At 42.2% G+C, this 27,043-nt stretch overlaps 1 protein-coding gene across 4 annotated transcripts in view; it reads left to right on the top strand.

Annotated features, from left to right (window-relative positions):
* The window catches only part of MYO5C (myosin VC), a 117,837-nt gene that overhangs the window by 66,083 nt on the left and 24,711 nt on the right, over positions 1-27,043 (top strand). For 3 of the 4 annotated variants that reach the window (XM_086320970.1, XM_086320971.1, XM_086320969.1), the window contains exons 20-33: positions 888-1,053; positions 2,327-2,473; positions 5,651-5,815; positions 7,065-7,158; positions 7,974-8,037; positions 11,307-11,487; positions 15,717-15,810; positions 16,099-16,162; positions 16,244-16,324; positions 17,755-17,935; positions 19,721-19,814; positions 20,546-20,609; positions 22,399-22,567; positions 26,128-26,215. In XM_086320970.1, coding sequence (XP_086177096.1) covers positions 888-1,053; positions 2,327-2,473; positions 5,651-5,815; positions 7,065-7,158; positions 7,974-8,037; positions 11,307-11,487; positions 15,717-15,810; positions 16,099-16,162; positions 16,244-16,324; positions 17,755-17,935; positions 19,721-19,814; positions 20,546-20,609; positions 22,399-22,567; positions 26,128-26,215 — 1,652 coding nt within the window. Of the gene's footprint in view, positions 1-887; positions 1,054-2,326; positions 2,474-5,650; positions 5,816-7,064; positions 7,159-7,973; positions 8,038-11,306; positions 11,488-15,716; positions 15,811-16,098; positions 16,163-16,243; positions 16,325-17,754; positions 17,936-19,720; positions 19,815-20,545; positions 20,610-22,398; positions 22,568-26,127; positions 26,216-27,043 lie in introns of those variants that run through there. The other variant, XR_015134491.1, reaches the window with a different exon arrangement.

Below are 27,043 nucleotides of genomic sequence, written 5' to 3'. Positions count from 1 at the left end.
AATTCTCTTTTTCTGAATGTTTCAGGCACTGCTAGGCCTCCATGTCTTCACCTGTCCCTTAGTCTGAAATGCCTTTTCCAGCCTTTACTGTCTTCAGAAATCCTACTTTTCTGTCAAGCCTGGCTGACATGTCAGTTCTTCCCAAGAAGAATGATAGTTCAGTAAGATCTCTCTTACAGATCTTTTAGTAGTAATTTTATTTTTCTTCTTATCCCACTTGACCATTTCTAAGTCTGTTTTATGAGGTTGTAAACTCTGCAGGTAAGAACTTTCTCCTCACCTCCAGGCCATCATATAGGAGTTGACAAACTTTTTCTGTAAGGGCCAAATGTTTGGGCTTTTGGGGGTCTTGCGGTTTCTCTCACAACTATTAAACTCTACCTTTGTAGCATGAAATCAGCCATGGGCTATATGTAAATAATAAGTGTGACTATGTTACAACAAAATGTGACAATAGCAGGTGGGAAGGTGCAGCTGTGGCCCCAAGGCCATAGTTTTTAAACCCCTGATCTGGAGGTGCCAGCATGATCTCCCACATGAATGACTAGATGAATGAGCAAGCGCAAAGCCAAAGCACAGTTGTGTTGTCACAGACTCTGTGGGTATGTGAGTGATGGTGGGGTGATCGGCCTGAATGTGAAGAGTAGGATAGTTCCCCTGTGGTGCCTCATTCCTGGAACAGATCCATGTTCGAATCAGGATGGAAAGAAGAAGTAATAACACTGATCTTGACTAGACATTAGCGTAAACCATTCCAACGTTAAATGCATAATTTGCAGAACTTTGGAATATGCCTCAGTTAAGAAGTATTGTGCAAGCTGGTTGCTCTGGGGTGGAAGTCAGTGCCCCATTGGCAACAGGTTTACTCTGCATTCTTTTTAACCAAGGAAAGCTGTTACTGCCACTGCCTTAAAAGAAGCATGGGCAGCCATTGTCATTCAGAAGTACTGTCGAGCGTATCTCGTCCGCAACTTGTACCAGCTGATTCGTGTGGCCACTATCACCATCCAGGCCTACACCCGAGGATTCCTGGCAAGGAGGAGGTATCAAAAGGTGTGGCTTTCTGGGATATGAATGTCTGTTCATATGTGTCTGCTGCAGCCAGGATTTGGTTATTGTTTCCAAAGTCTAGGTAGGAGAAAATATCTGCAAGTAATGCTACCAACAAAGGATTAATTTCCAAAATATACAAATAGCTTATACTACTAAACATAACCCAGTCAAAAAATGGGCAGAAGACCTAAATAGACATTTCTCCAAAGAAGACATGCAGATGGCCAAGAGGCACATGAAAGATTCTCAGCATCACTAATTATTTAGAGAAATGCAAGTCAGAACTACAGTGAGGTAGCATCTCACACCAGTCAGATTGGCCATCATCAAAAAATCTACTAATAATAAACACTGGAAAGGTTATGGAAAAAAGGGAGCACTCCTACATTTTTGGTGGGAATGTAAATTGGTGTAGCCACTATGCAGAACATATGGAGGTTGCTTAAAAAGCTAAAAATAAAATTACCATATGATCCTGCAATCCTGCTCCTGGGCATATATCTAGAACAGATTCTAATTTGAAAAGATCCACCCACCCCTATGTTCATAGCAGTGCTGTTTACAGTAGCCAGGACCTGGAAACAACCTCAATGTCTATTCACAGATGAATGGATAAACAAGATGTGGTACATACATACCACATACACACCGGAATGTTATTTGGCCATTAAAAAAGTGTGAAATAATGTCATTTGCAGCAACATGGTTGAGGCTTGAAATTATCATAGTAAGTGAAGTAAATCAGAGAAAGACAAATATCATATGCCATCACTTATATGTGGAATCTTTTAAAATGATGCAAATGAACTTATTTACAGAACAGAAATAGACTCGCAGACATCGAAAACAAACATAGGGTTAGTTACCAAGAGGATAGTGGGAGGGGAGTAGAAAAATTAAGACTTTGGGATTAACATATATGCACTACTATATATAAAACAGATAAACTACAAAGACTATACACAGAGTATACACAGGGAACTATATCTTGTAATAACCTATAGTGAAAAAATCTGAGAAAGAATATATATATAGGTATAGCTGAATCACTGTGCGGTACACTTGAAACTCATACAACATTGTAAGTAAACTAGAGTTCAATTTTTAAAAATCTGAAAAAAAATAGGTAAACAGAATTGTGTGGGTTGACTACAAAAAATTAGTATTTCACCCTGTAGGAGTATTCTGGTAGTTACATCTCTCAACACTGAAAGAGTTGATGAGAAAAAACAGTGGAGACCCATTTTGCATTTCCCAAAATCTTCTTTTAAAGATGCTGAAGGAACACAAGGCTGTGATCCTGCAGAAATATGCCCGGGCATGGCTGGCCAGACGCAGATTTCAGAATATCCGACGATTCGTGCTCAACATTCAGCTCACTTACAGAGTTCAGCGTTTGCAGAAAAAGTTAGAAGACCAGGTAAGTGTTCATTATGCATCCTTCATATTTACTCTTTCTAACAGATTTATTTTAGTTCCAGACTAGTTCCTTAACTATGCTGTTGATGAAATAAAGTTATTTTAAGGCAAGACAAGAAAAATTGAACATAAAATTTTCTCTGCCCTTTGAGCCACAATGTTATCCCCGTTAGTGGACGTTGTGCATCTGCGCTATACGACAGCTGGGTCCCCTTAGAGGACACAGAAATGTCTGTTTAACACCCCGCCCCCACCCCACAAAGGAAAGCAATTTCCTTCAGGTGCCTGCCGGGGTCCAGCCCCGGTGGATCCAGGGAATTCGAAGCAGGGACGGCGTCGGCGAGGATCAGGAAACAACTGCTTAATTACACGTTAATTAAGGATATAAAGAGTAATAGAATGAGGATAGTTCAGTAGGAAAATTCAGTGAAGAGAAGAGGCTGAAATAAGGATAGCTCAGTGAGGAAATTCAGTGGAGAAAAGAGGCTGAATAATTCAGCCAGAAGGTGAGAGAAAGAACGACATGGGGAGACCAAGTTTCGGTGAACAAGGCCCGCACTTTATTTTCCAAAGTAGTTTTTATACCTTAAATTATGCATAGAGGATAATGGGGGAAGGGGTAGAGTCATGCAGCAAGCCAGGCTTTCTTCCTGCAGACTTATCATATGCAAAAGCTTAGGTGATTTGCATCATCTTCTGGCCCGGAGGCCTGTTAACATTTTAAGACCCTTTCTTCAGAAAACTTATTTTTCTCTAAAGGTGATTGGTCAGGAGCCACCCTCCAAAAGCATTAGATAAAGTTTCATTCCTACAGAGCAAAGGTGTGGTGGGCTATAACAAGAAAAAGAATTAACTCAAGGGTCCCAGGTTATAAACATTAAAGCTACTACTTACACCAATTATATTAATCAATACACTGCCAGGGACACAGCAGGTAAGGGATATGGAGACTTAGCAGCAAACATTAGCCCACCAAGTGAAAAACCCTTCACCAATACAATTTCTAATCAATCTTTTAACTACTCAAAGGAATCTGTGTTTAGACAGTTTAGAACATCTCCTGCCTCTCACAGTTGGGAGGCTCTGAGAGATCACATGTGGCCGGAAAAACCTATTCAGGCAGGCTAGAGGACTTCCAAAGGAGTTTGTAGGTTGAAACACTATCACACCCAGAAACTTTATTAACTGGAGCTATAAGTTAACTCTTGTTTCAGAGAGAGGTAGTGGGGGACAGCCCCCTCTGTAAAGTCAGAGGTGTAGGTGAGAGCACAAAGCAGAAAGTAGGCAGACTCTGGTTTTGGGGGTAGATGCTTGAGAATTTCCAGGGGGATTCCTGAGGCTCGATCCCACCTTTGCGTATGCCAAGCCTCCTTCCTCATGACCTTTGTCATGGGTGGAGCTCCTCGTGCTGGCTCCCGGCAGTGATAGACTTCCAGTTGAGCTATTCCAGATCCTGAAAGATTATGCTGTGAAGGTGCTGCACTCAATATGCAATATGCACTCAATATGCAATATGCCGGCTCCCGGCAGGTCCCAACTAGCAAGGTAGCCCCTTAAGAGATAAGAGTCTGCTCAAATCCTCTAAGAGGTCACAGTGATTTGCTATTTGCCTTGTTGGACTGTGTAAAATATCAATATTTTACTTTGATGTATAGCCCTTTGTCTCAAAAGCTTATATACCTGTGTTTTGACCTCTAACAGGTGGAACAGTCACCAGTTTTCTGAAAAACTGTCTCCTGGGTTATAATCCTCAGGTTGACTCAAATAAAATACTTTATTTCTTTCTTATATTGACTATTGATTAATTAATTTTTTGTCAACACTGAAGATTTATGCCCATGTTAGGAGGTTTAAGCAGTTTATATGGACTACTTGAGCTAGGAAGCAGAAGTACACTGTAAAGGGCTGATACACACGAGTGTGTAGGTTGCACACTGCACAAGGGCACCTGCCCAAGAAAGGAGAGGGAGCTGAAATCCAGTGTGACTTCCATGTGTCTTGGTGTAGAGTTGTACTGCCTTGAGGCAAGAGTGTCTTTTTCTAATTTGCACAAAGATGCTACCTTCATGCCAAGCCATGCTCCTTCAGAGCTGCATTGGCCCAGAGGAGTTGCCATTTTTTACTTCCCCAAAGGTCAATGTGGTCTGACTACAGCCCTGCCTAGTTTGGGAAGATTCCCCATTCCATTCCTATTGATAGGAAAAAAAAAAAAAACCCAAACTCCATACACCCTCAGTCAGTGTGGGAAGGCTGTGTCCAGGAATGTGTCCAGATCTATAAAACTCACTCCTACATCTGTCTCAAGTAATAATCAGATTCTCCTCTGATAAACTTTAAAGGTAGTGCTAAGCTGTATCATAGGAGTCCTTGGTGAGTGGGTGAATGTGCAAACCAAAAACTTGAGGTTTTGATACAGTTCCCCCTCCCTGTGTTGTGCAGCAGTCCTGCACATTATGTCGCTGGTATGGAACAGCCCTGAAAAACAGCCCTGACCACTGGCAGCGGGGCCTGTGGGAGACCCCACACTGCCTGAGCTGCATTCCAGATATTCATGTACTAGGGCTGCCGTGATAAGCCAGCACAGGGCAGGGCAGCTTAAACAACAGATATTTATTTTCTCACGGTGCAGGAAGCTGAAAGTCTAGGATCAAGATGTTGGCATCTTTGGTCTCTTCCAAGGTGTCTTTCCTTGGCTTATACATGGCCTTCTTCCCCATGTGTCTTCACGTCGTCTCCCCTCCCCTCACATCTGTCCTAATCTCTTCTTATAAAGACACCAGTCATACTGAATCAGGGTCCACCCATGTGACCTCGTTTTACCTTAGTTACGTCTTTTAAGACCAAATCTCCAAATACAGTGACATCCTGAGGTACTGGGGACTAGGACTTCAACATGTGGATTTGGGGAGATGAAGAAGACCCAGTTCAACTCACAGAACTAGGGTTGTCCTGGAGCTCCAGGGTTTGGACCAAAAGATCCCCCAACTCAGGAAAGCATTTGCCTGACCAGCTCTGCCTCCTTATTCTCACCGGGTGAAGATGCTTACGGGCCATTGTGATGATAATCATGGTCAGTGTAAAAAAAACCTCCCACTTAGATGAGAAGTTGCAAGAAGCTAATGGAACAGCTTCTTTATTTTGGATAAACCCCTGAGTATCTGACGTTTCTTTCCTCCAGAACAAAGAGAACCATGGGCTGGTGGAGAAGCTGACCAGCCTGGCTGCCCTTCGGGCCGGTGACGTGGAGAAGATTCAGAAACTGGAATCTGAACTGGACAGAGCAGCCACCCACAGGCAGAATTATGAGGAGAAGGGGATGAGATACAGGGCTTCCGTGGAAGAGGTCTGTGCTGGAAATGACTGTGCACGTAGCTTGTGAGTCTTTCTGTGGAAGAGATCGTGGTGCAGCATTTCCCACAGAGATGACTTCTGCACAGAAATCAGATTTTGCTGTTGGCTTTCATTACCAGAGAAAGCCTGCATTTTAGAGAAGGGAGATCTGAGGCCTAGAGTCTGGAGGGGAAAGGGGTAAGGGGAAGAGGAGACCTGTGCTTCAAGAAGCACATTGTAAGGTTTTCACTGCCTTCCACTTGTGTGGAGTGATGGAAGGCCTGAGAAAGGGCCCTAGGCAACGTCTCCCTCCCATCCAGCATGACCTTGGTCTCCTGTCACTTGTCCACCTGACGTGCACCCTGGAAGCATCATCCCCAGGGCAGCAGTGCAAAGCGTGGGCAGGTCTGCATCTCCGTGTCGTAGTAAAAAGAGCAGTAGATGTAAAAACCAGATGTCCCAGGTTGAGATCTTCTCTGTCTGGGAAACTTGGACAAGTCACTTACCCTCTCTGAATTTTAGTTTCCTCATATGGAAGATGGGAATAACAAAAAGGGACTGACAGAATTACTGTGACGATAAAATTGTCACATGAAATAGTTCAGCCAAGTGACTCATAGCCCTGCAAAAGCGTGAGCTGATATTTTCAAACCCATTATTTATTACCATCCATTCTGCACCTTCTAAAGTCCCACAACACCCAGAGTGGTGACAGCTTGGGGTACTAGGGCATCCCTCTGCCCTTCCTATGACCAAGTGCCTGGCTGCACTAACACAGAGGCTAGCATCTCCCACACTGCCAGTCACCAGTCACCAGCACCCAGGGGCCCCCAGCTGCCAGCCCAGCAGAGACTTTGCTGGAGAACTACTGTGATCATACATCCTTCCTGAGTCATAAGACTCTCGAAGTGTGAATCCACTTTATATCATAAATTTCCTACATTTAATGTATGAATATCCTGGCTATTTTTAGCCAATAAAAAGACAGAGGAGTTGTCTTGACTTTGGGAAGACCTTGGATTTGGTTCTTTCTCCTTGATTTCAGCCCTTGTTGGATGAGGCTGGGAACTAGTGTCTTTTGAAGTCACATGGAGCCCTTGCATGTGGAGCTAAACACAGCATCTCGCAGTGGGCTGCTGCCAGCTGTTACCTATGCATGGGCGCCGAGACCGAAAAATAACTAATTTAAAAATATGCAGGCAATGGTGATGAAACTCAAAGCAAGGTTTTCAAAAAACCATTTTTTCCCTTCCCTTTGCTAGAAACTGGCAAAGCTTCAGAAGCATAATTCAGAATTGGAAATACAGAAAGAACAAATACAGCTGAAGCTTCAAGAGAAGACTGAAGAGTTGAAAGGTAAAGCCCGAGGTGGCCCGATGCACATTCACCGGTTCACAGGCCTAGTCCTTCAGGAAATAGGCACTGGGCAGGAATCGAGTTTCAGGCTGAACCAGACACCTCTGGTGTAATGAGAACACTTTCACTCCACAGAAAATAACTGTATTTAAATTGTGGCAACTGTACCCTGCAGGTTCACCTGGCTTGTTTCCAACTTTTATCAGAGCACAGTAGTCCCTGTCTGTGCCTCAGAATCTCCTGGGCCATTTGCAAAGTACAGATGGGTGGGCCGTAAGCCTGGAGCTGTTATATCAGAAGATGGGGAGGGGGTGATGACTGTGGGTAGTGGTAACAGGGATCGTTCAGAATCTCATTTTTTAAAAATTTTATAGCCATCCTCGTGCATTGTCAGGGCAAAGCTGGAATAACGTTTGTGGCTTGCCAAGGATTTGCACTCAAATTTTAGCTCTGGCCAAGTTACCCAGTGTAAGTGGTACCCAGTCCTGGCCCTGAACAAAGACGCCTCCTTAGCACTGAGCCGCGTCAGCCCTGGGCTGTCACGTGCAGACCCTTGGGACCAGCAGCGTCAGTTTCCTTTGGCGTGTGGAGCAGCCATCCGCAGCCTAGCTTGTCCATCTGTACTTGTCCAATTCAGATTCTAATTGCAGAATTCTAATTTATAAAAGATGACAATTACACTCGCATCTTAAGTCCCATTAATAATAAATACCACCCGATTGTTCTTACATTCTTACTTTGTTAAATGTGGCATGAAACAATCAAGGCATTGCTTTTCACACCTATTTCAAAGAGCATTCATTCTCTTTTCACAGAAAAAATGGATAACCTCACCAAGCAGCTCTTTGATGATGTGCGAAAAGAAGAACAACAAAGAGTGTATGAAATCTCGTTTGCTTTAAAGCCACTGCTTCCTTCTCTGTCTGCTGTTTTCTAATTTGCTTCTCAGCTTGCAGGTTGCAGATCACAGACACAGGAGAGCACAGCGCGGATATTTTTAGGAAGTGAGAGACAGCTTTGTGAGAGCTACGTCCCCAAGGGTGCACATTTCAGACACTGCACAGGTTCTGGAGTTATGGACTCCAGAGTTCAGAGTTCAGAGACTGCCACGTTTTTCAGCTTTCAAGTCCAAGGGTGAAAATTATTGCCTCTTAAACCGTCCTTCTTTGCCCCCTACCCTCACACTGTATCTGTAAACTTGACTCTTGTCCCAGACAGTAAGGCGTGTAACTCACCTCACATAAGTTAAGGCAGGTCCAATAGCTCATGTAGCTCAATGTAAAAAAAGCAACCCAATCCAAAAAAATGGATGGAAGATCTGAATAGACATTTCTCCAAATAAGACATACAGATGACCAAGAGGCACATGAAAAGATGCTCAGTATCACTAATTATTAGAGAGATAAAAATCAAAACTACAATGAGGTATCACCTCACACCATTCAGAATGGCGATCATCCAAAAATTTACAAATGATAAATGCTAGAGAGGGTGTGGAGAAAAGGGAACCCTCTACACTGTTGGTGGGAATAAAAATTAGTGTAGCCGTTATGGAAGACAGTATGGAGGTTCCTTAACTAAAATTAGAGCCACCATATAATCCAGAAATCCCATTCCTGGGCATATATCTAGAGAAAACCATAATTCAGAATATTATATGCACCCCAATGTTCATAGCAGCACTGCTTACAATAGCCAGAACATGGAAGCAAACTAAATATTGATCAACAGAGGAGTGGACAAAGAAGATGGACATATATATTAATCAATGGCATATTGTTACTCTGCCGCAAACAAAAACAAAATAATGTCATTTGCAGTGACATGGATGGGCCTAAAGATTGTCATACTGAGTGGTGTCAGACAAAGACATATAACATGTGATAGTGCTTTCATGAGGAATCCAAAAGAATGATACAAGTGACCTTATTTATGAAACAGAAATAGAGTCACGGATTTAGAAAACAAATTGTAGTTACCAAGGGGTAAAGGGATAAATCAGGAGATTGGGATTGAGTTAATGTATACATACAGTGTTTCATGATCCTACATCTATTTTTTTTCTTTTGATGTATGTGTGTGCATATGTGAAAGTGGCTCAGTCCTGTCCGACTCTTTGCAATGCTTTGGACTGTAGCCTGCCAGGCTCCTCTATTCAAGGAATTTTCTAGGTAAGAATACTGGAGTGGATAGCCATTCCCTTCTCCAGGGGATCTTCCCAACCCAGGGATCAAACCCAGGTCTTCTACGTTGCAGGCAGATTCTTTACTGTATGAGCCACCAGGGAAGTCCTTTTGATGTGTAGTTGATTTATAATACTATATTAGCTTCAGGTGTACGACATAGTGGTTCAAAATGTTTATACATTATGCTCCATTTGTAGTTATTATAAAATGTTAGCTATATTCCCTGTGTTATGCAATATATCCTAGCAGCTTATTTATATCATACACAGTAGTCTGTACCTTTTAATCTCCTTCCCCTTTCTTGCTTCTCCACCTTCCCTCTCCCTACTGGTAACCACTAGTTTGTTTTTTATGAGTCTATTTGCCTTGCTATATTCATTTGTGTGTGTGTTTTTTTTTTTAATGTTCCACCTATAAAACACAGTGTCTTTTTCTATCTGACTTATTTCACTATGCATAAGATCCCTCAGTTTCATCCATATTGTTGCAAATGGAAATTTTTCTTTTTTATGCCTGAGTAGCATTCCATTGTATATATGTACCACATCTTCTTTATCCATTCATCTGGTGATGGACCCTTAGGTGGCTTCCATATCTTGACTATTGTAAATAGTGCTACTATGAACACTGGGGTGCATGCATTCTTTTAAAATAGTGTTTTCTTTTTCTTTGCATATATACCTAGGAGTGGAATTGCTGCATCATATTTACATCAGTTTTTAAATAGGACTAGTTAACTTTTTACCTTGAGTCTGTTTTTCCATGAATTCTTAACTTTAGAAGAGAGGAGCTCAGCTCTTGGCATCTCCTGGTCATCTGAGGCCACTTAAGAGCGATCATTTCAAGCAGGGGCTAGAGAGCCAGCCTGAGCTCTTTACAGTCCTCTTCAGCACTCACCCACAGCTCAGTCTGGTCCCTGGTCAGCTGACTGGGAAAGACTTGTCCCATCACAACCCTCTGGAAGCTCAAGGGTCCCACAGTCAGTGGGCACACTCCTGGTCAGCTTCCAAGTCTTAGACTACAAGTCTTAAGATTCTCTTTACATAAGATTTCTGGTTGCAATTTGCTTCTTCAAATGTATTTTCCTGGACTCTTAGAAACACTGTAGTTTTTGTTTTGTTTGTTTTTTTTAAATCTGAAAACAAAGTTTAAATGTTTGTTAATATTTATAAGAAGAAAAGAAACAAAATCCTATTGGGAATATGACTCTCTTCCTCAGGATTTTCCCCATTGTACTATAAAAGCAAGTCATAAAATGGACTGAGTTGACAGCCCAGCAGGTGGGAAAATGATTTAATAAACTCACAGAGTTCCTTGGACAGCTTCAATTCTGACTGGGCCCCTGTGGGCTGTGTGGGGCTGGTCTAGGTTCTGTATCTGTCTGGGGTTATTTTCTTGGGCACTTACCCTGTATTTAATTGTGCAATCTTCTTACAAGGTATTGGCTTTCTGTGGCCTTTGGGGTACCTGTATTTGCTGCAGTTTATTCTAAAATGTTTGACAAGCTGGACCCTTTTCCTTATTAAATGGCCATATTAACTTGTTTAGGACTAAGCCAGGCTGTTCCAGGATCCTTGATTCTAGGCAGGAGACAGGACTTGGCAGAATGTGCCAAGGTCTTTGCTGAGTGAAGCGGTCCCTTTAGGGGACTATGTGGAACCAGGGTGGCTTGGGGGCTATAGTACCCCAACAACCATTGAGTCTTTAAGTTCAGCCTCCCTCTCCTGTGTTCCCTGTGTGTGATCACTGTAGAGCCACACTTCTCTGATTCTGAAGAGGTAAGAAGCTGCCTTAACCTAAGGGGACATAAAAACAGTCTTCTAAAAATAAGGCCACCGTCCTCACAATAGGTCTTCACTTGGCTCTTCCTTTCTGAGTCTCCTCTTATTTCCAAAATGATGTGTAGTTCTAATTAAGGGTAAAGACCTTAGAAATGGTTCAAATTTTTCTTTTGATGCTTAGACTTCTTGAAAAAAGTTTTGAACTGAAAACACAAGACTATGAGAAGCAGATCCGGTCCTTGAAAGAAGAAATTAAAGCTCTCAAGGATGAGAAGATGCAACTACAGCATCAGCTGGAAGAAGAGCAGGTCACCTCTGATGGCCTGAAAGGAGAAGTGGCCCGGCTGAGCAAGCAGGCAAAGGTAAGACTCCTCGATCATCCACGAGCTCTTGGCTGATTTGTCTGCACAAGAGAGAGCGGCTTCACGTCCCCTCGGCTCTGCTGCTAAGTCGCGTCAGTCGTGTCCGACTCTGTGCAACCCCACAGACGGCAGCCCACAGGATCAGCTAAAAGCATCCAAGCTTGTTTCTCCCTCCATTCTTCAATGCAAACCATTTTAGTGAGATTGGAAAATTTTTAAGCTTCCACTAGATACGTGAAACACATGTTAGTAGAATAGTTGTTACAATTACACAAATATCCTCTGTAATCATCATGGAATAGCCATGCATAGTTTAGAAGATATGTCGTGGACTCATACCTGAATTTCTTAGCAGAACTGCCCATGTTCAGACTCTGGGTTCTGATTTCCTACTGTTTAAAATAGTAGATTGGACTGTGGAATCCAGAAGGACCACATATACCTGTGAGCCCTTCATCCTTAGCAGCCACGTAAGACTGATGTCAATCCGGGAGTCACATCATCTGGCTGCAGTTTGTATTTCATGAGATTATGTGGCTGCCCTTGGGGTGAAGTGAGTGAGAGGAAACCACTCACTTCCTCTCTGGTAGCTAAAACTATGATCTAAACTCTTCAGTGTGGTATATTAAGGAGATTAGTCTGATTTTCAAAGAAAATAAACCCATTGTCATCATTTATACATGTTATAATAAGCCTATAGGTAAATACCTATACCTAAATAAGGGCTTCCCTGGTGGTTCAGTGGTAAAGAATCTGCCTGCCAGTGCAAGAGATGCAGGTTCAATCACTGGGTCTGGAAGATCCCTTTGAGAAGCAAGCCACTCTAGTATTCTTGCCTGGAAAATCCCGTGGACAGAGGAGCCTGGTAGGCTACAGTCTATGGGTTGCAAAGAGTTGGACACGACCGAGCAACTAAATAGCAATAGGTAAATACAGATAAGACTTGGAACATTTACTTTAACAATACAGAGAGTGGAGCTTGAGGATGGATAGTCCTAGGTCCTGATAGCTCGCCCTGTGACCCTAAACAATGCATGTTACACTTTTGCATCTTCAGTTTTCTAGTCATTCTACTCACTTCATAGGCATGTTACAGGGGTGAGGTCATATATGTAAAATGATCAAAACATGCCAACTTGATCTCCTATTTTACCCACTGTGGAAACAAAAGCTGTATAACCTTTAAACACTTAGGCTAACTTAGAAAATATCCAGAGATGCGAGGGGAGTTTGGGGGAGCATGGATACAAGTGTGCGTATGGCTGAGTCCCTTTGCTGTTCACCTGAAACTATCACAACATTGTTAATTGGCTATCAGATCAGATCAGTCACTCAGTCGTGTCCGACTCTCTGCAACCCCATGAATCGCAGCACGCCAGGCCTCCCTGTCCATCACCAACTCCCGGAGTTCACTCAGACTCACGTCCATCGAGTCAGTGATGCCATCCAGCCATCTCATCCTCTGTCATCCCCTTCTCCTCCTGCCCCCAGTCCCTCCCAGCATCAGACTCTTTTCCAATGAGTCAACTCTTCGCACGAGGTGGCCAAAGTACTGGAGTTTCAGCTTTAGCATCATTCCTTCCAAAGAAATCCCAGGGCTGATCTCCTTCAGAATGGACTGGTTGGATCTCCTTGCAGTCCAAGAGACTCTCAAGAGTCTTCTCCAACACCACAGTTCAAAAGCAGCAATTCTTCAGCACTCAGTCTTCTTCACAGTCCAACTCTCACATCCATACACGACCACAGGAAAAACCATAGCCTTGACTAGACGAACCTTTGTTGGCAAAGTAATGTCTCTGCTTTTGAATATGCTATTTAGGTTGGTCATTACTTTCCTTCCAAGGAGTAAGCGTCTTTTAATTTCATGGCTGCAGTCACCATCTGTAGTGATTTTGGAGCCCAGAAAAATAAAGTCTGACACTGTTTCTACTGTTTCCCCATCTATTTCCCATGAAGTGATGGGACCAGATGCCATGATCTTCGTTTTCTGAATGTTGAGCTTTAAGCCAACTTTTTCATTCTCCACTTTCACCTTCATCAAGAGGCTTTTGAGTTCCTGTTCACTTTCTGCCATAAGGGTGGTGTCATCTGCATATCTGAGGTTATTGATATTTCTCCCGACAATCTTGATTCCAGCTTGTGTTTCTTCCAGTCCAGCGTTTCTCATGATGTACTCTGCATATAAGTTAAATAAACAGGGTGACAATATAGAGCCTTGACGTACTCCTTTTCCTATTTGGAACCAGTCTGTTGTTCCATGTCCAGTTCTAACTGTTGCTTCCTGACCTGCATACAAATTTCTCAAGAGGCAGATCAGGTGGTCTGGTATTCCCATCTCTTTCAGAATTTTCCACAGTTAATTGGCTACACCCCAATACAAAATGGGCTTGCCTGGTGGCTCAGATGGTAAAGAATCTGTCTGCAACGCAGGAGACACAGGTTCAGTCCCTGGGTTGGGAAGATCGCCTGGCGAAGGGCATGATAACCCACTCCAGTATTCTTGCCTGGAGAATTTCATGGACAGAGGAGTGTGGTGGGCTACAGTCCATAGTGTCACAAAGAGTTGGACATGACTGAGCTTAATGACTAGACAATGTAAAATAAAAAAAAAAATTTTAATGGCCACACAAAAATTCACCAGTTTTGATGTTTTGTTTTTTTTTTTAATTTCACAGGCAAAATTTTATCTGTCCCAAACACTGTTACACCACACTTCAGTAACAGAAGCTGCAGGTTATAGTCTACACATATATTTTCTCCTTGTTTTTTAATTAAAAACAATAGTAGCGATCTAGACACATGGCTTTCCTGTTTCAATCCCCACCCTCCTTTGTCATGAGTTACAACGCCATGAATGGGTAACATAAATGGAAGGGTTCCATTGCTCAGTGATGCTTCTGTGAGGTGCTTACTTTCACAGATAAGGTGTGTACCCTTTTCTCTTCCACTTCCATTTCTCTATCTGCCACCTGGGATGTGGGTGGGAGACTGGGGTTCCAGCAGATATTTTGAACCATAAGAACAGGAGCTGCTGAAAGGCATGGTGGAGTAATTGAGCCGGAAATTGCCTGGGACTGTTCTCTCAGTCTTGGGTTTTCTATCTCTGTGTTTTAATCAATAACAAAAAAAGGGCACATCTCATTTTTATATTAGCCAAACCTAATCTCAATTGATAAGCCTTCTGAAGAATTACTATCAGTTAGGGAGATCATATATATAAACATCTGGCCTTACATCAGTTCCAGCTCATCTCTGAAAATTGTACCTGAAAATTGAGTCATATAAACTAAAAATACTTTGACTATGTTTTCTGTTAAATGCTTGATTTTTAAAGCACATCCCTCCCCATTTTTAAGGCAAGCTGCATATTCAGCTCTGTTCATAAGTACATTTTAAGGAAAAGTAATTGAAAAGCTTTTGTGTTTAATGATACAAATAAATAGCAATCACTTTTTAAAGATGTTGTGAGAGCCAGTTCGACATGACTGAGTTCAATGACTAGATAATGCAAAATAAAAAAATTTTTTTAAATGGCCACACAAAAATTCACCAGTATTGATAAAGTTTTTTTTTTGTTTTAATACACACTGATATGACAACTCACAAAAACAGAAAAGAATATCCAGGAGGGGTTATTCATCTCTGTACGGCTCCCACATCTACACAAGTACAAACCTGAGCTCACAGGTGAATACAGGCAGAACGCAGCCTTCTCCCCACAAGCAGCCTCGCCCCCCTCCTGGACTCGGGTCATGCCCTCCCTGCCAACTCCCACAGACCCAGGGCGCACCCTGGCCCTGCCACTCAGTCCCATCTAAGACTAGCTGCAGCCCAAACCCTAAATAGGTGATGACTTTGCCCACTTCTTTGCGTGCAAGATTCCATCATAGAGTGAGAGAGAACTTGGCCCTTGTGCCTGGACTTCTCTCAGCTCCCTCACCTCCCCATCCCCACCCCAGGTAGTAAGGACTGACTTTTTCCCTTTATATAGTAGGGGGGCTAACTCGGTTGATACAACCAAGTACATGTGAGAATAAGAGTAGCTTAGATAGTTAAACAATACTTTATGGCCAAACTTTATGAGCAGTGAGGGCTTAACAAGATTTTAAGTGAGAAACTGGTGAGGACAACTTGCGTAGATAAACACACAGTACTAGTGCTCCCTTTGTCTGCTGTAAATTGTGACAGCTGTTTTTTCTTCACATGGTTCTGTCATTGCTGGGATTCAGACGATCTCTGAGTTTGAAAAGGAGATAGAGTTACTTCAGACACAGAAGATAGACGTGGAAAAGCATGTGCAGTCCCAGAAAAGGGAAATGAGAGGTAATGAAAATATGAGTCACTGAGTCCATGGCAGGCAGGCTGAAGGCATCATAGGTGTCTCCACTCGGGGCAGTGTGTCCTTTGATCTGAGGCTGGTTGGTTGGGTATATGGAAGGTTGAATAGTTGGTTGGCTTCATGATTGGTTGGTTGGATAGCTGGTAAGTTAGCTGATGAGATGGTTAGCTAGAGAGTCTGTAGGGCTAGAGGACCGGGCCCTAAAAAAGGAAATGGGAAAATAGAAATTATGCAAAAATGTAATTTATTCCAGTTCTGCCTTTTCCCCTCAGAAAAGATGTCGGAGATCACCAGACAACTTCTTGAGAGCTATGACATTGAAGATGTAAGAAACAGGTAATCATTTTTGCGTGAACAAGTATTTAGAAACACATAATACATGAGAGAAATGATTCTCTCACCCTCTTCATGTTTCAGGCTCTCTCTGGAAGATTTGGAACATTTAAATGAGGATGGAGAACTTTGGTTTGCTTATGAAGGACTAAAGAAAGCAACACGGTGAGAAATTTCCCTCAGGATTTTTCATGGTTTTTCAGAGACAAAATACTATTGCAAAGTCAAAAATTTACCTTTAATAGATTTGATTGACAAAGTAAATTCCTTACAGAATGGTCTCATAATTCCTGGGATGATTTCTTCAAGGATTGAGCAGTTAGTTTAATAATGAAGAACAATCTCTTTGTGGGATAACTGGCCAAGTAGTAAAACACATAACCTATTAAATGAAAACTGATAGCAAATAAGTTAGCCAGTGTTGCTATAGATATATTGTTGTTATTGTTTAGTCACAAGCCATGTCTGACTCTTTGTGACCCTGTGGACTGCAGCATGCCAGGCTTTCCTGTCCTTCACTGTCTCCCGGAGTTCGCTCAAACTCATGTCCATTGAGTCAGTGATGCCATCCAACCATTTCAACCTATGTTACCCTCTTATCCTCCTGCCCTCAATCTTTTCCAGCATCAGTGTCTTTTCCAACGTGTTGGCTCTTCGCATCAGGTGGCCAAAGTATTGGAGCCTCAGCTCAACATCCGTCCTTCCAATGAATATCCAGGGTTGATTTCCTTTAGGATTGACTGGTTTGATCTCCTTGCAGTCCAAGGGACTCTCAAGAGTCTTCTCAGCACCACAATTCAAAAGCATCAATTCTTCAGCATTCAGCCTTCAGCAGTGCAGGAGACCCAGGTTCAATTCCTGGGTTGGAAAGATCCCCTGGAGAAGGAAAGGGCCACCCACTCCAGTATTCTTGCCTGGAGAAGCCCATGGTCAGAGAAGCCTGGCAGGCTACAGTCCATGGGGTCGGTAGAGTACAACGCAACTTAGTGACTTCCCCACCAGCCTTCTTTATGGACCAACTCTCACTTTCACTTTCCTAGATATATAGATGTGTTTAAATTTAATATGTTTGCTTTCTTAAAATTAATAAACTATTTTTAGAGCACTTTTAGGTTCACAGAAAGTACAGAGATTCTTCATATACCTCCTACCCCTACACACACAGCCATCAACATGTGTCACCAGAGGGTACATCTGTTAGAGCCGATGAACCTATACTGACACACCATTATCACCCAGAGTCAATAGTTTACACTCTTGATGTTGTACATACTATGGGTTTTGAAAAATGTGTAGTGACATGTGTCTTTATCATTGTTGCATCAAACAGAGCGTACTTTTAATTATTAGAATAGAAACATAATTTTTAAAATGTCTAAAAATTTTTTTATCATCCACTACCTGTTAATACCACATAACATCACATAGCTGAAGTTTGTAATTATACATTACTAATTCCATAGCCTGTAACCTTTTGGACACAGGTGAACTTTATGTGCTTAGCACCTGGCGCTGATTGTGGGTTTTCATAACTGCTGAGAGTTGTCATCAGGATAAAGACCATGTGGTTAATTTCTTGATCATTCCTCTGACAGCGTTTTGGAGAACCATTTCCAGTCCCAGAAGGACTGCTATGAAAAGGAGATTGAAGCTCTGAACTTCAAAGTGGTGCATCTAAGTCAGGAAATCAACCACCTGCAGAAATTATTTAGAGAAGAGAATGACATCAATGAAAGTATCCGTCATGAAGTTACCAGGCTAACATCGGAAAACATGGTATGATCTCAGCCTTTATTCTAGAGATGTTATGCTTTAGTGAAGTAAAGTTCAGTGTCTCAGCTGGAAAACAAATTACATTTTCCAGGAGTGAAAGAACTGGTTCAGAAGATAAAACTATAAAATTACACCAGCCTAGAAAGCGTTTTGAAAGTGTGTACCATGGGATGAGTCCGAGTTCTGTGATTTGTGTGTGCTTTTAAATTTATATATGTTAAATCTAGCCCCAACCCCTTGGAAAGTCACAAAAAGCATAAAGATAAAAAGGTACCTCTTGAGAGGGGCTTGCATGCGGAAGGTCAGTTGCCCTCTTCTAGCTCTTCATCTCACTGTTTCAACAACTTCCTTCTTCCATGATGCCTGCTCTTCTCCACTGCATTTGTCTAATTCTTCCTTCTCACTTTTATCTACTGGTATGAAGGAATGCCTTAGGAATCTAATTATCAAAAACATGCCTTTCTTAACCCCATACCCCCTGCAGCCACCACCCCATTTCTCTGGGGGACTTGGCCATACTTCTCCATGCCATCTGGCTGTGATAGCTCCACTCATCTCCTGTTTGTGGCCACCCCATGCTGCGGTGTGTTCCTCCCTCTAACTGAATCTGCCTGCACAGAACTGAACACAAAGATTCCTTTTCACCCTGGTCTTAATCTCTCTGCAGCATTTGGTAATGTTTTTAATCACTCCCTCTTCCTCTTTATTGTTCTCTTGGCTTCCAGGACACCATGCTCTCCTGGGTTTCTTATCCCACCTCACTGGTTGCTCCTTCTCAACTTCTTTACTGGCTTTTCCTCCTCTGCCTAACCTGGGAGTATTAGGAAATCTCAAGGATGTGTCAGCAGGTGAGGAGAAATGACCCTGGGCACAGCAGATGTGTGAAACAGTAGTTAAGGACCTGCACATTTTTATTTACTACTTGGCTGAAACTTTAATGAGGAGTTTACAGTAAGATCTGATTGCACAATCAAACAAGTATTTTTCATCTTAACTTCAGAGGCACAGGTGTTTTCATAAACATGTACAGTTGAAAAAAAACTCTCCTTACCTGACTGTGCTCAGCTGGTAAAGAATATGCCTGCAATGTGGGAGACCTGGGTTCGATCTCTGGGTTGGGAAGATCCCCTGGAGAAGGGAAAGGCTACCCACTCCAGTATTCTGGCCTGGAGAATTCCATGGACTGTATAGTGCATGAGGTCGCAAAGAGTTGGACATGACTAAGCGACTTTCACTTGCACCTGACTACAAGTAGAAATGGTGGACGTTTAAACAAGCATACAGCTAGACAAGGACAGAGGATTATGAAACTTATTGGATCGTTCCAGACCTCTGATAAGAAAGCAGTGCGTGGCCTGGAATTCACAGGGCACAGCAGGACCCCTTTGAGATGATTCTCCTATTTCTGATGAGGAGATCATGTCTCTGAACCAAAGAGACTGGTTGTCATTCTTCCCATCTCCCTCCCTCAGCTCAGCAGAGAATTCCCATAAATCCTCCCAGATGGTGCCCCTCCAGGAGCCCTCCGGGATGTGGAGGGTGGAGCTGGGTGAGAACCACACACTCTGAGCATGCTGGTATTTCTTGTGACAGTATAGGTCTTGAGGTAAAAAACATGATTTCATCCAGTCTAATACCTTGGCTAGCTGTCTTACATAACTATTCTAGACGTGTGTTCCATGGGGTTAAAGATCTAGGCAGTTTAGTTTGCTTCTGAGCAGCTCTGGGATTTTAAAGTTCATATATCAAAGTGTTTCATATTCTAATATTTCCAATTCTTCTCTGAAGATGATCCCAGACTTTAAACAACAAATTTCAGAACTGGAAAAACAGAAGCGAGATCTCGAAATCCGCCTGAATGAACAAACTGAAACCATGAAAGGTAACTGGAACCCTCATGAACCTGCTTTTAGAAAATGGTTTCCTGTTGGGGGAAAAGGTGGTTAGGGAGTTGAGGATGACATGTGCACACTGCTGTATTTAAAATAGGTAACTAACAGGGACCTACTGTACAGCACATGGAACTCTGCTCAATGTTACGTGGCAGCCTGGATGGGAGGGGAGATTGGGGGAGAATGGATACATGTATATGTATGGCTGAGTCCCTTTGCTATCCACTTGAAACTGTCACAACATTGTTAATTGGCTTTACTCCAATATAAAATAGAAAGTTTTTTTGAAAAAGAAAATGGTTTCCTGTATCCAAGAAATGACCAAAAGGTCATTGTCAAACTGATTCTCCAAGGACTTAGGTGACATAAATGTGAAAGTGGGATGTGTGGACAGTACAGTAAGATTCATAGGCATTTGAAGGCAGCAGCTGCCTCCAAGCAAGCCCTGTTGACTTTTGCCGACTAAGATCTCGGGCTCCAGTGTTGCTTGATATTCCTATTTTTAAAGAAAAAATAGAAATCCAGGTTTTTATGTGAAATATCACAATTTTTAAATAATGGCTTATGAAGTTTTTAAACATTGTTCAGATCAAATAAAACCTCATCTCTAGCTGGGTGCATTTTAGGACTCCTGATAACTGAAAATATGAAATATGATCAAACTCAAATCAGAATGCAGTGGTATGACCCCCCAAAGGACTGATAGCTCTTCTTGTCTTAGGAAAACTAGAAGAATTGTCAAATCAGTTGAATCACAATCAAGAAGAAGAAGGAACACAGAGCAAGTAAGTGTCAACCTGCATGTACCTCAAGCCCACACTCATGCAATGCTTTGCTTTTCTGAAATTGTGGGAGATACCAAAGAAGGTTATTAAGCCACAAAAGCAAGATATTCTTCAGGTGTAAAAATAAATGCTTGTGTACACACACACCCTCCTCTGGGATAATGTACAAGAAATGAAACCAACAAAACATTGGTTGCCTGCAGGAAGGGTAACTGGGTGACTGGTGCCCGGAAGATGGAAGAGACTTGCTTTTCACTGTGTACCCGTTTATGCCCTTAGAACATTATGCCATATGCATAAATTATGTCTTCAAAAAACTGATAAAATAATATCGTATGAGAGAGGACAGTGTTTCTCTCAGCAGGCCACTTAGGGTGAGGCTTAAAATCCATTTTGATAGAGAATCTTCATTTGATAACTGCTCCCCCAAATTACATCCTGACCAACAGAGCCCCTGGTGGAACCTTGTGAGAAAAATGTTTTGTGACGAGCTTGTTGAGATACTTTGTGTAAAATTTTTTTGATGATGATCAAAAATTATTTTAATAGAAATTTTAACCATTTCTCTGGAGAAGCAGATAAAAGAATAATCAGTGGTGTTTTAATTCATTTAAAACGCACATTGAGCTTTGACAAATACATGAAGGTGCGAAGGTGAGTGAGGCATTTGCCCAAACCCTCAATTTCCTCAGTGTCTTGTGTTCCAAGATCCTTACCTGTGTAATTTACTTCCACTCATCACTGAACTTCTTCCAGTCAATCAGAGTGGTGAATTCCCTTAGTCATATTCATGTACAGACACACAGTGTGTGGGTTCTTCCCTCTCTCTTAGAAATATAGAAAGATTATGCATTTCCTGCTGACTTTTCCATCATGGAGAAGTTGACAAACATTCATAGAATCACTGGATCATAACTGTAAAACATTTTTAAAGCTTTATTTTGATTCAATTCTTTCATAATAAAATCTAGATTAAATTATTTATGTGTAACTCAAGTTAGAATTGCAATTTTAGAGCTTTACATTCATTAAAGGGTACCATTTTATATCCTAGTGTTTTTCCATACCACATAACATTGCTCATATCAAATAATATTTTTATAGCTTAGATTAGATTGTGCTTTTGTATGGTAAAAATATTTTGGAAAATTTTATAATCTTTAGAAAAGTCAGTTACCCTGACTTCTTCACTGTGAATTTTATTCACAATCATTTTGTTATCCTAATCAGATTAAAATCGACTCTCATATTATTATTTATCATCAGAGGAATAGATGTCAAACTTGTCATTCAGGTTCCATTCCAATTTAAAAATCCTCAAGATACTTAATTTCAAGAAAAATAAACAAACACTCTACATCCCAGAGAGAATTTCTTCATTGGGAGGGTAGGGGCCAGGTGTAGGAAAGTGGTGGGCATCATTTTGGGACTCTGGATGGGGTCCCTTTTCTTCTCTCTCTGATCCCTGGATTTTTGAGTATCTGATCCCAGGCTTTTCACAAAGGAGATAATGACTGGGCTTTTGGTCATAAGGGTGTGAGTGGGTATGGATGTCTTACGGGAGCCATCAAGGGGTGTGGGCGAGTGAGGATGAGAAATTTTTATCAGGTTAAGAGACTGAAGCAGCTGTGGACTTCTATACCCCACTAACCCTGGTCTCTTCCCCCACGCTGTGAGCACTCCCCTATTCAGGTACAATTTGTTTTACACGTAAGTTGGCCAAACTATTTTTCCACTGATTTTTCATGATGATCAAATTTATACCAAAACTTCCTAATCCTTTCCTCAGGACCATAGAAGCCCAAAATGAAATACATACCAAAGAGAAAGAGAAGCTGATGGATAAGATTCAAGAAATTCAGGAGGCCAGTGAGCACTTGAGGAAACAATCTGAAACTGAAAATGAAGTCAAGAGTAGTTTCCAGCAGGAAGCATCTCGTCTCACTATGGAGAAGAGGGTGAGAAGTTTTCTAACCCGTTGATAAATGACTGCCTGTGTGCAGGTATCACTGAAAGGGGGGACAGGCCACCCCAAGCATCTGATGAGTAGCATCCACCTCTCACTGGAGCAATCTGTTTCTTTTTCTCAAAAGACAGGTGGCCTCTGTGGTTACGGCCATTGCAGGGGAGCCAGGGGATTTACGCAGGCTGAGAGAGGACCAGTGGAAGGTCCTGAGCATTGTCCCATGGGCAGTGCTTGTCTGAGATGACAACAGCCTTGCCTGGAGCATGTTGAGGATGCCAGGCTGATGTGTGACCTTCTCTGAACAAAGCTTACTCCATCCAAGACCCCCGCTTGCTTCTGGGGAAATGCTCTTCCCATAATTTTCAGAGTCAAAGTGTTATTCTATGAAATGATCAAAATAATAGGTGGCTAACTTTTTAAACTATGAAAGTATTCATCCAGTTATAAATGCCCCTGTCAAAATGGCATTTGGCAACTCTGTTAGCTCCCAGAAATGCTTCTGAAATTGTATTGGTGTGTGAAACCCACAAGGATGAGAAGCGCCAGAGTAGCAGATGGAGTAGTTTCCTGGGAGGTGGATGCTCTCAGGCGCCTTCCTGGCCTGGCAGCCTCCAAGACCATGACCAGGTAAGGGCTCACCCAGCCAGTGGTCAGGCCGCACATGCCCACTGGCTCTGCTCCTCCTCATCAGGCCCCCCCATTTCCTATCTCACAAGAAAAACATGATAGGGTAAAATCATATTTTGCAGTGTCAGAACTTAACTTAAAAGGGTAGTTATATATATAAAAAGAGGAATGCAGAGAGTTTAACATTTAATAGGAAATAATACATTCTAGTCAGATGATCCCTGGAAAATCCCATGGACAGAGGAGCCTGGAGGGCTGCAGTCCATGGGGTTGCTGAGGGTTGGACATGACTGAGCGGCTTCACTTTCACTTTTCATTTTCATTCATTGGAGAAGGAAATGGCAACCCACTCCAGTGTTCTTGCCTGGAGAATCCCAGGGACGGGGGAGCCTGGTGGGCTGCCGCCTATGGGGTCGCACAGAGTCGGACACGACTGAAGTGACTTAGCAGTAGCAGCAGCAGTCAGATGATCCAGATCATCACTTGGGTGATGACCATCTTTTTTGAGAGGGGTACGCCTTTCTCAGAGAATAGGTTTCTCAAGTCACACCATAAGGATAGTCTTATTGAATTTAGGACCCATCCTGATCCAGTGTGACCTCACATTGATCCTTGGTTTAATTGCAACTGCAGAGACCTTATTTCTAGTAAGGTCACATTCTGTGGTTCTAAGTGGATATGAAGGGTTTTTAACTTTCTATTTTATATTGGAGTATAGCCAGTTAACAATTTTGTGATAGTTTCAGGTGAACACTGAAGGGGCTCAGCCACATATGTACGTATATTCATTCTCCCCCAAATCCCCCTCCCATGTAAGCTGCCACACAACATTGAGCAGAGTTCCCTGGGCTATAAAGTAGGTCTTTTGGTTATCCATTTTAAATAAAGCAGTGTGTACATGTCCATCTAAATGGATGTGAATTTCAAGGAGACACTGTTCAGCCCACTGCATGAGCCTCTGAGTCAAAGAAAATCATTTATTTAAAGTTGGAAAGAAAAGTTTAAGCGATCTTCTATTTATCAAAGAAATACCAAATTAAAGCTAGGTATTTTTTTGATTCTCAAATAATGGAGATCTTATGGTGCTGGTGAGAACACCCTGAAGTGCACCCAGCTACACATGATTTCAGGGGATAGAAATTGGTGTCAACTTTCTTAGGGGCAGTTTGGAGGCAAATGTCAGGAACCTCTGAAAGTGCATTCCCTTTGACTCAGTGATGCAACTTCTGAGATTCTGTCCTAAGTAGATAATTAAATATGTGAACAAGGATTTTCATCTAGAATGGTCAGCATAGTATTATTAGACACAGCAAAAAAAGAAAGGATGCCCAGCTGTAGTGGGTAGATTAAATTATTGTATATCAGATGACAGTTTGGTATATTATCAATGATGGGGGAAATATCTACAGTATAATAAGAAACAGAATTTAAAACTTTACAAGCAGTATGACCCAATTTTATAAAATGGATATATGCCATATTAGGAGGAAAAAAATGAAATAAAACATAAACAGTGATTTCCTCAGGTTCTGGATTGATGGGTGACTTTTTAATTATTAGATGTATTGTAAAATAGGCTCAAATAGGAGGGAAGAAACTGCGCCCACAATCCCACATGTGAGGCCAGATAAAGCTCCTAATGTGTTTAGCCAGGAACATGACTGTAGTAGGGAGAGGTAGCCATGAGTAGAAACAGCACAACTTCCCTGGGCTCTGAGAGTCCCCAGAGGGCCCATCCATGCCTGCAGGGACTGATTGCGAGGTGGGAATTGCTGGATCAGAGAAGCCTGAATCCTTTCTGTGTCAAAGCCCTTGGAGTTCAGGGAGAACCTGAATACTCTCTGCCCTTTATAGGAAATATTTATAGGTGTCCAAGACTCTTCTGGTTCTTGAGCCAAATTCAGCATAGGCAGGGCCACCCCCTTTATCAGGAAGGAGAGGCAAAGCCAGGACCCAAATCTCTGAAGCCTCTCTGCCTTCAGCTTCTGACATCAAGAGAGCACATTTTCACACCTGCGTGTGAAAATTTTTAAACTCTCTACGATGGGCATGGCTTTATCAAGGAAAAATTAGATCAAGATAAATGTGGTATACCCATACAATAGGATAGTATAGTATTCAGTCAAAAAAAAAGGAGTGAAGTACTGGGAATTCCCTGGTGGTCCAGTGGTCATGTGGAGAAGGCAATGGCACCCCACTCCAGTACTTTTGCCTGGAAAATCCCATGGATGGAGGAGCCTGGAGGGCTGCAGTCCATGGGGTCGCAAAGAGTCGGACACGACTGAACGACTTCACTTTCACTTTTCACTTTCATGCATTGGAGAAGGAAATGGCAACCCACTCCAGTGTTCTTGCCTGGAGAACCCCAGGGACGGGGGAGCCTGGTGGGCTGCCGTCCATGGGGTCGCACAGAGTCGGACACGACTGAAGCGACTTAGCAGCAGCAACAGCAGCCAGTAGTCAGGACTCAGTGCTTTCACTGATTGGAGGAAACTAAGATCCCACAGCCAAAAAAACAATGAAGTACTGATACCTGCTGCAGCACAGATAAACCTGGAAAGCGTTATTCCAAATGAAAGAAGCCAGACACAAAAGGCCACATATTCTATGATTTAATTTATATTAAATATTTAGAATAGGCGAATATGTAGAGACAGTAGGTAGATTAGTGGTTGTCCAGGGCTGGGAAGGAATAGGAGGGCAAAGAGTTGCCAGCTAAAAGTTATATGTTTGTTTTTAATGTGATGAAAATATTCTGGAATCAGATGGTGGTGATGGTTGCACAACCAACTATACTGAAAATCATGAGTGTACACTAAGTGGGTGAATTGTGTGGTATGTGAATTACAGCTCAGCAAAGTTCTTACCAAATAATAGAATTAAGATGCTTCTGAGCTAACATCCTCTTTCTTTTGATTTTTGTAGGATCTTGAAGAAGAGTTAGACATGAAGGAAAGAGTGATTAAAAAGTTACAAGATCAAGTGAAGACTCTTACCAAGACAATTGAAAAAGGTAGAAAAACAACATCCATGTTCCAATTTTTTTGAACTTTCAGCTACAGTTTACATGTGTTGACATATTACTTCCTGATGTGGTCCAAAGAATTTGAAAACTAAAGAAATGAGTCTCCGCTGGTGTGTTTGGGGCCCAGTGATGGGCTAGTGGAGATCCTTAAAGGCAGGCAGGTGGCTCACCACCTCTCAGGTGATACCAGATGTGCTCATGTAATTGTAAGGGGTACCCTGAAAGGAATGCTTTTAACCTCTTTCTCTGTTAACTCTCTCGTTGTTAAAATGGAATTGTGAAAACGTTTCAGATTTAACTGCTTTAAAGTTTATTTCCTCTCTGTTACATGGGGTCAATATCCTACTTTCTATTAGAAGAAAAGATACTAGATAGCTAATTAGATATCTATTAGATAGCTAAGAAGCCAGACTGAAGTCCTCAACATGAACTGAATTGCACACTGAGTGTCCTTATAAGTTCCAGGGAAAAAGATTCTCTGCCTTTCTTTCGTTCGCCTGATTCTGTGTCACTGAATTTTTCTTTTTTTTAAATTGATTTTTAATTGGAAGATAATTGCTTTACGATGCTATGCTGGTTTCTGCCATACAACAGTGTGAATCAACCATAAGTACACATACGTCCCCTCCCTCTTCAGCCTCCCTCCCACCCCCATCCCACCCCTCCAGGTTGTCACAGAGTGTCCATAGGTTGAGTTTCCTATGTTGTGCATAGCTTCCCACTGGCCGTCTGTTTTACATATGGTAATATATATGTCCAGTGCTTCTCTCGAATTCACCCCACCCTCTCCTTCCCCTGCTGTGTCCACACGTCTGG

This window comes from Bos grunniens, chromosome 10 (genome assembly GCF_055505025.1).
Source record: "Bos grunniens cultivar Pamir isolate PY7600 chromosome 10, Bosgru_T2T1.0, whole genome shotgun sequence".
Classification (NCBI taxonomy): Eukaryota; Metazoa; Chordata; class Mammalia; order Artiodactyla; family Bovidae; genus Bos; species Bos grunniens.
Note: the sequence above shows the minus strand (reverse complement) of the source record. Positions and strands in the feature narration are given on the sequence as shown.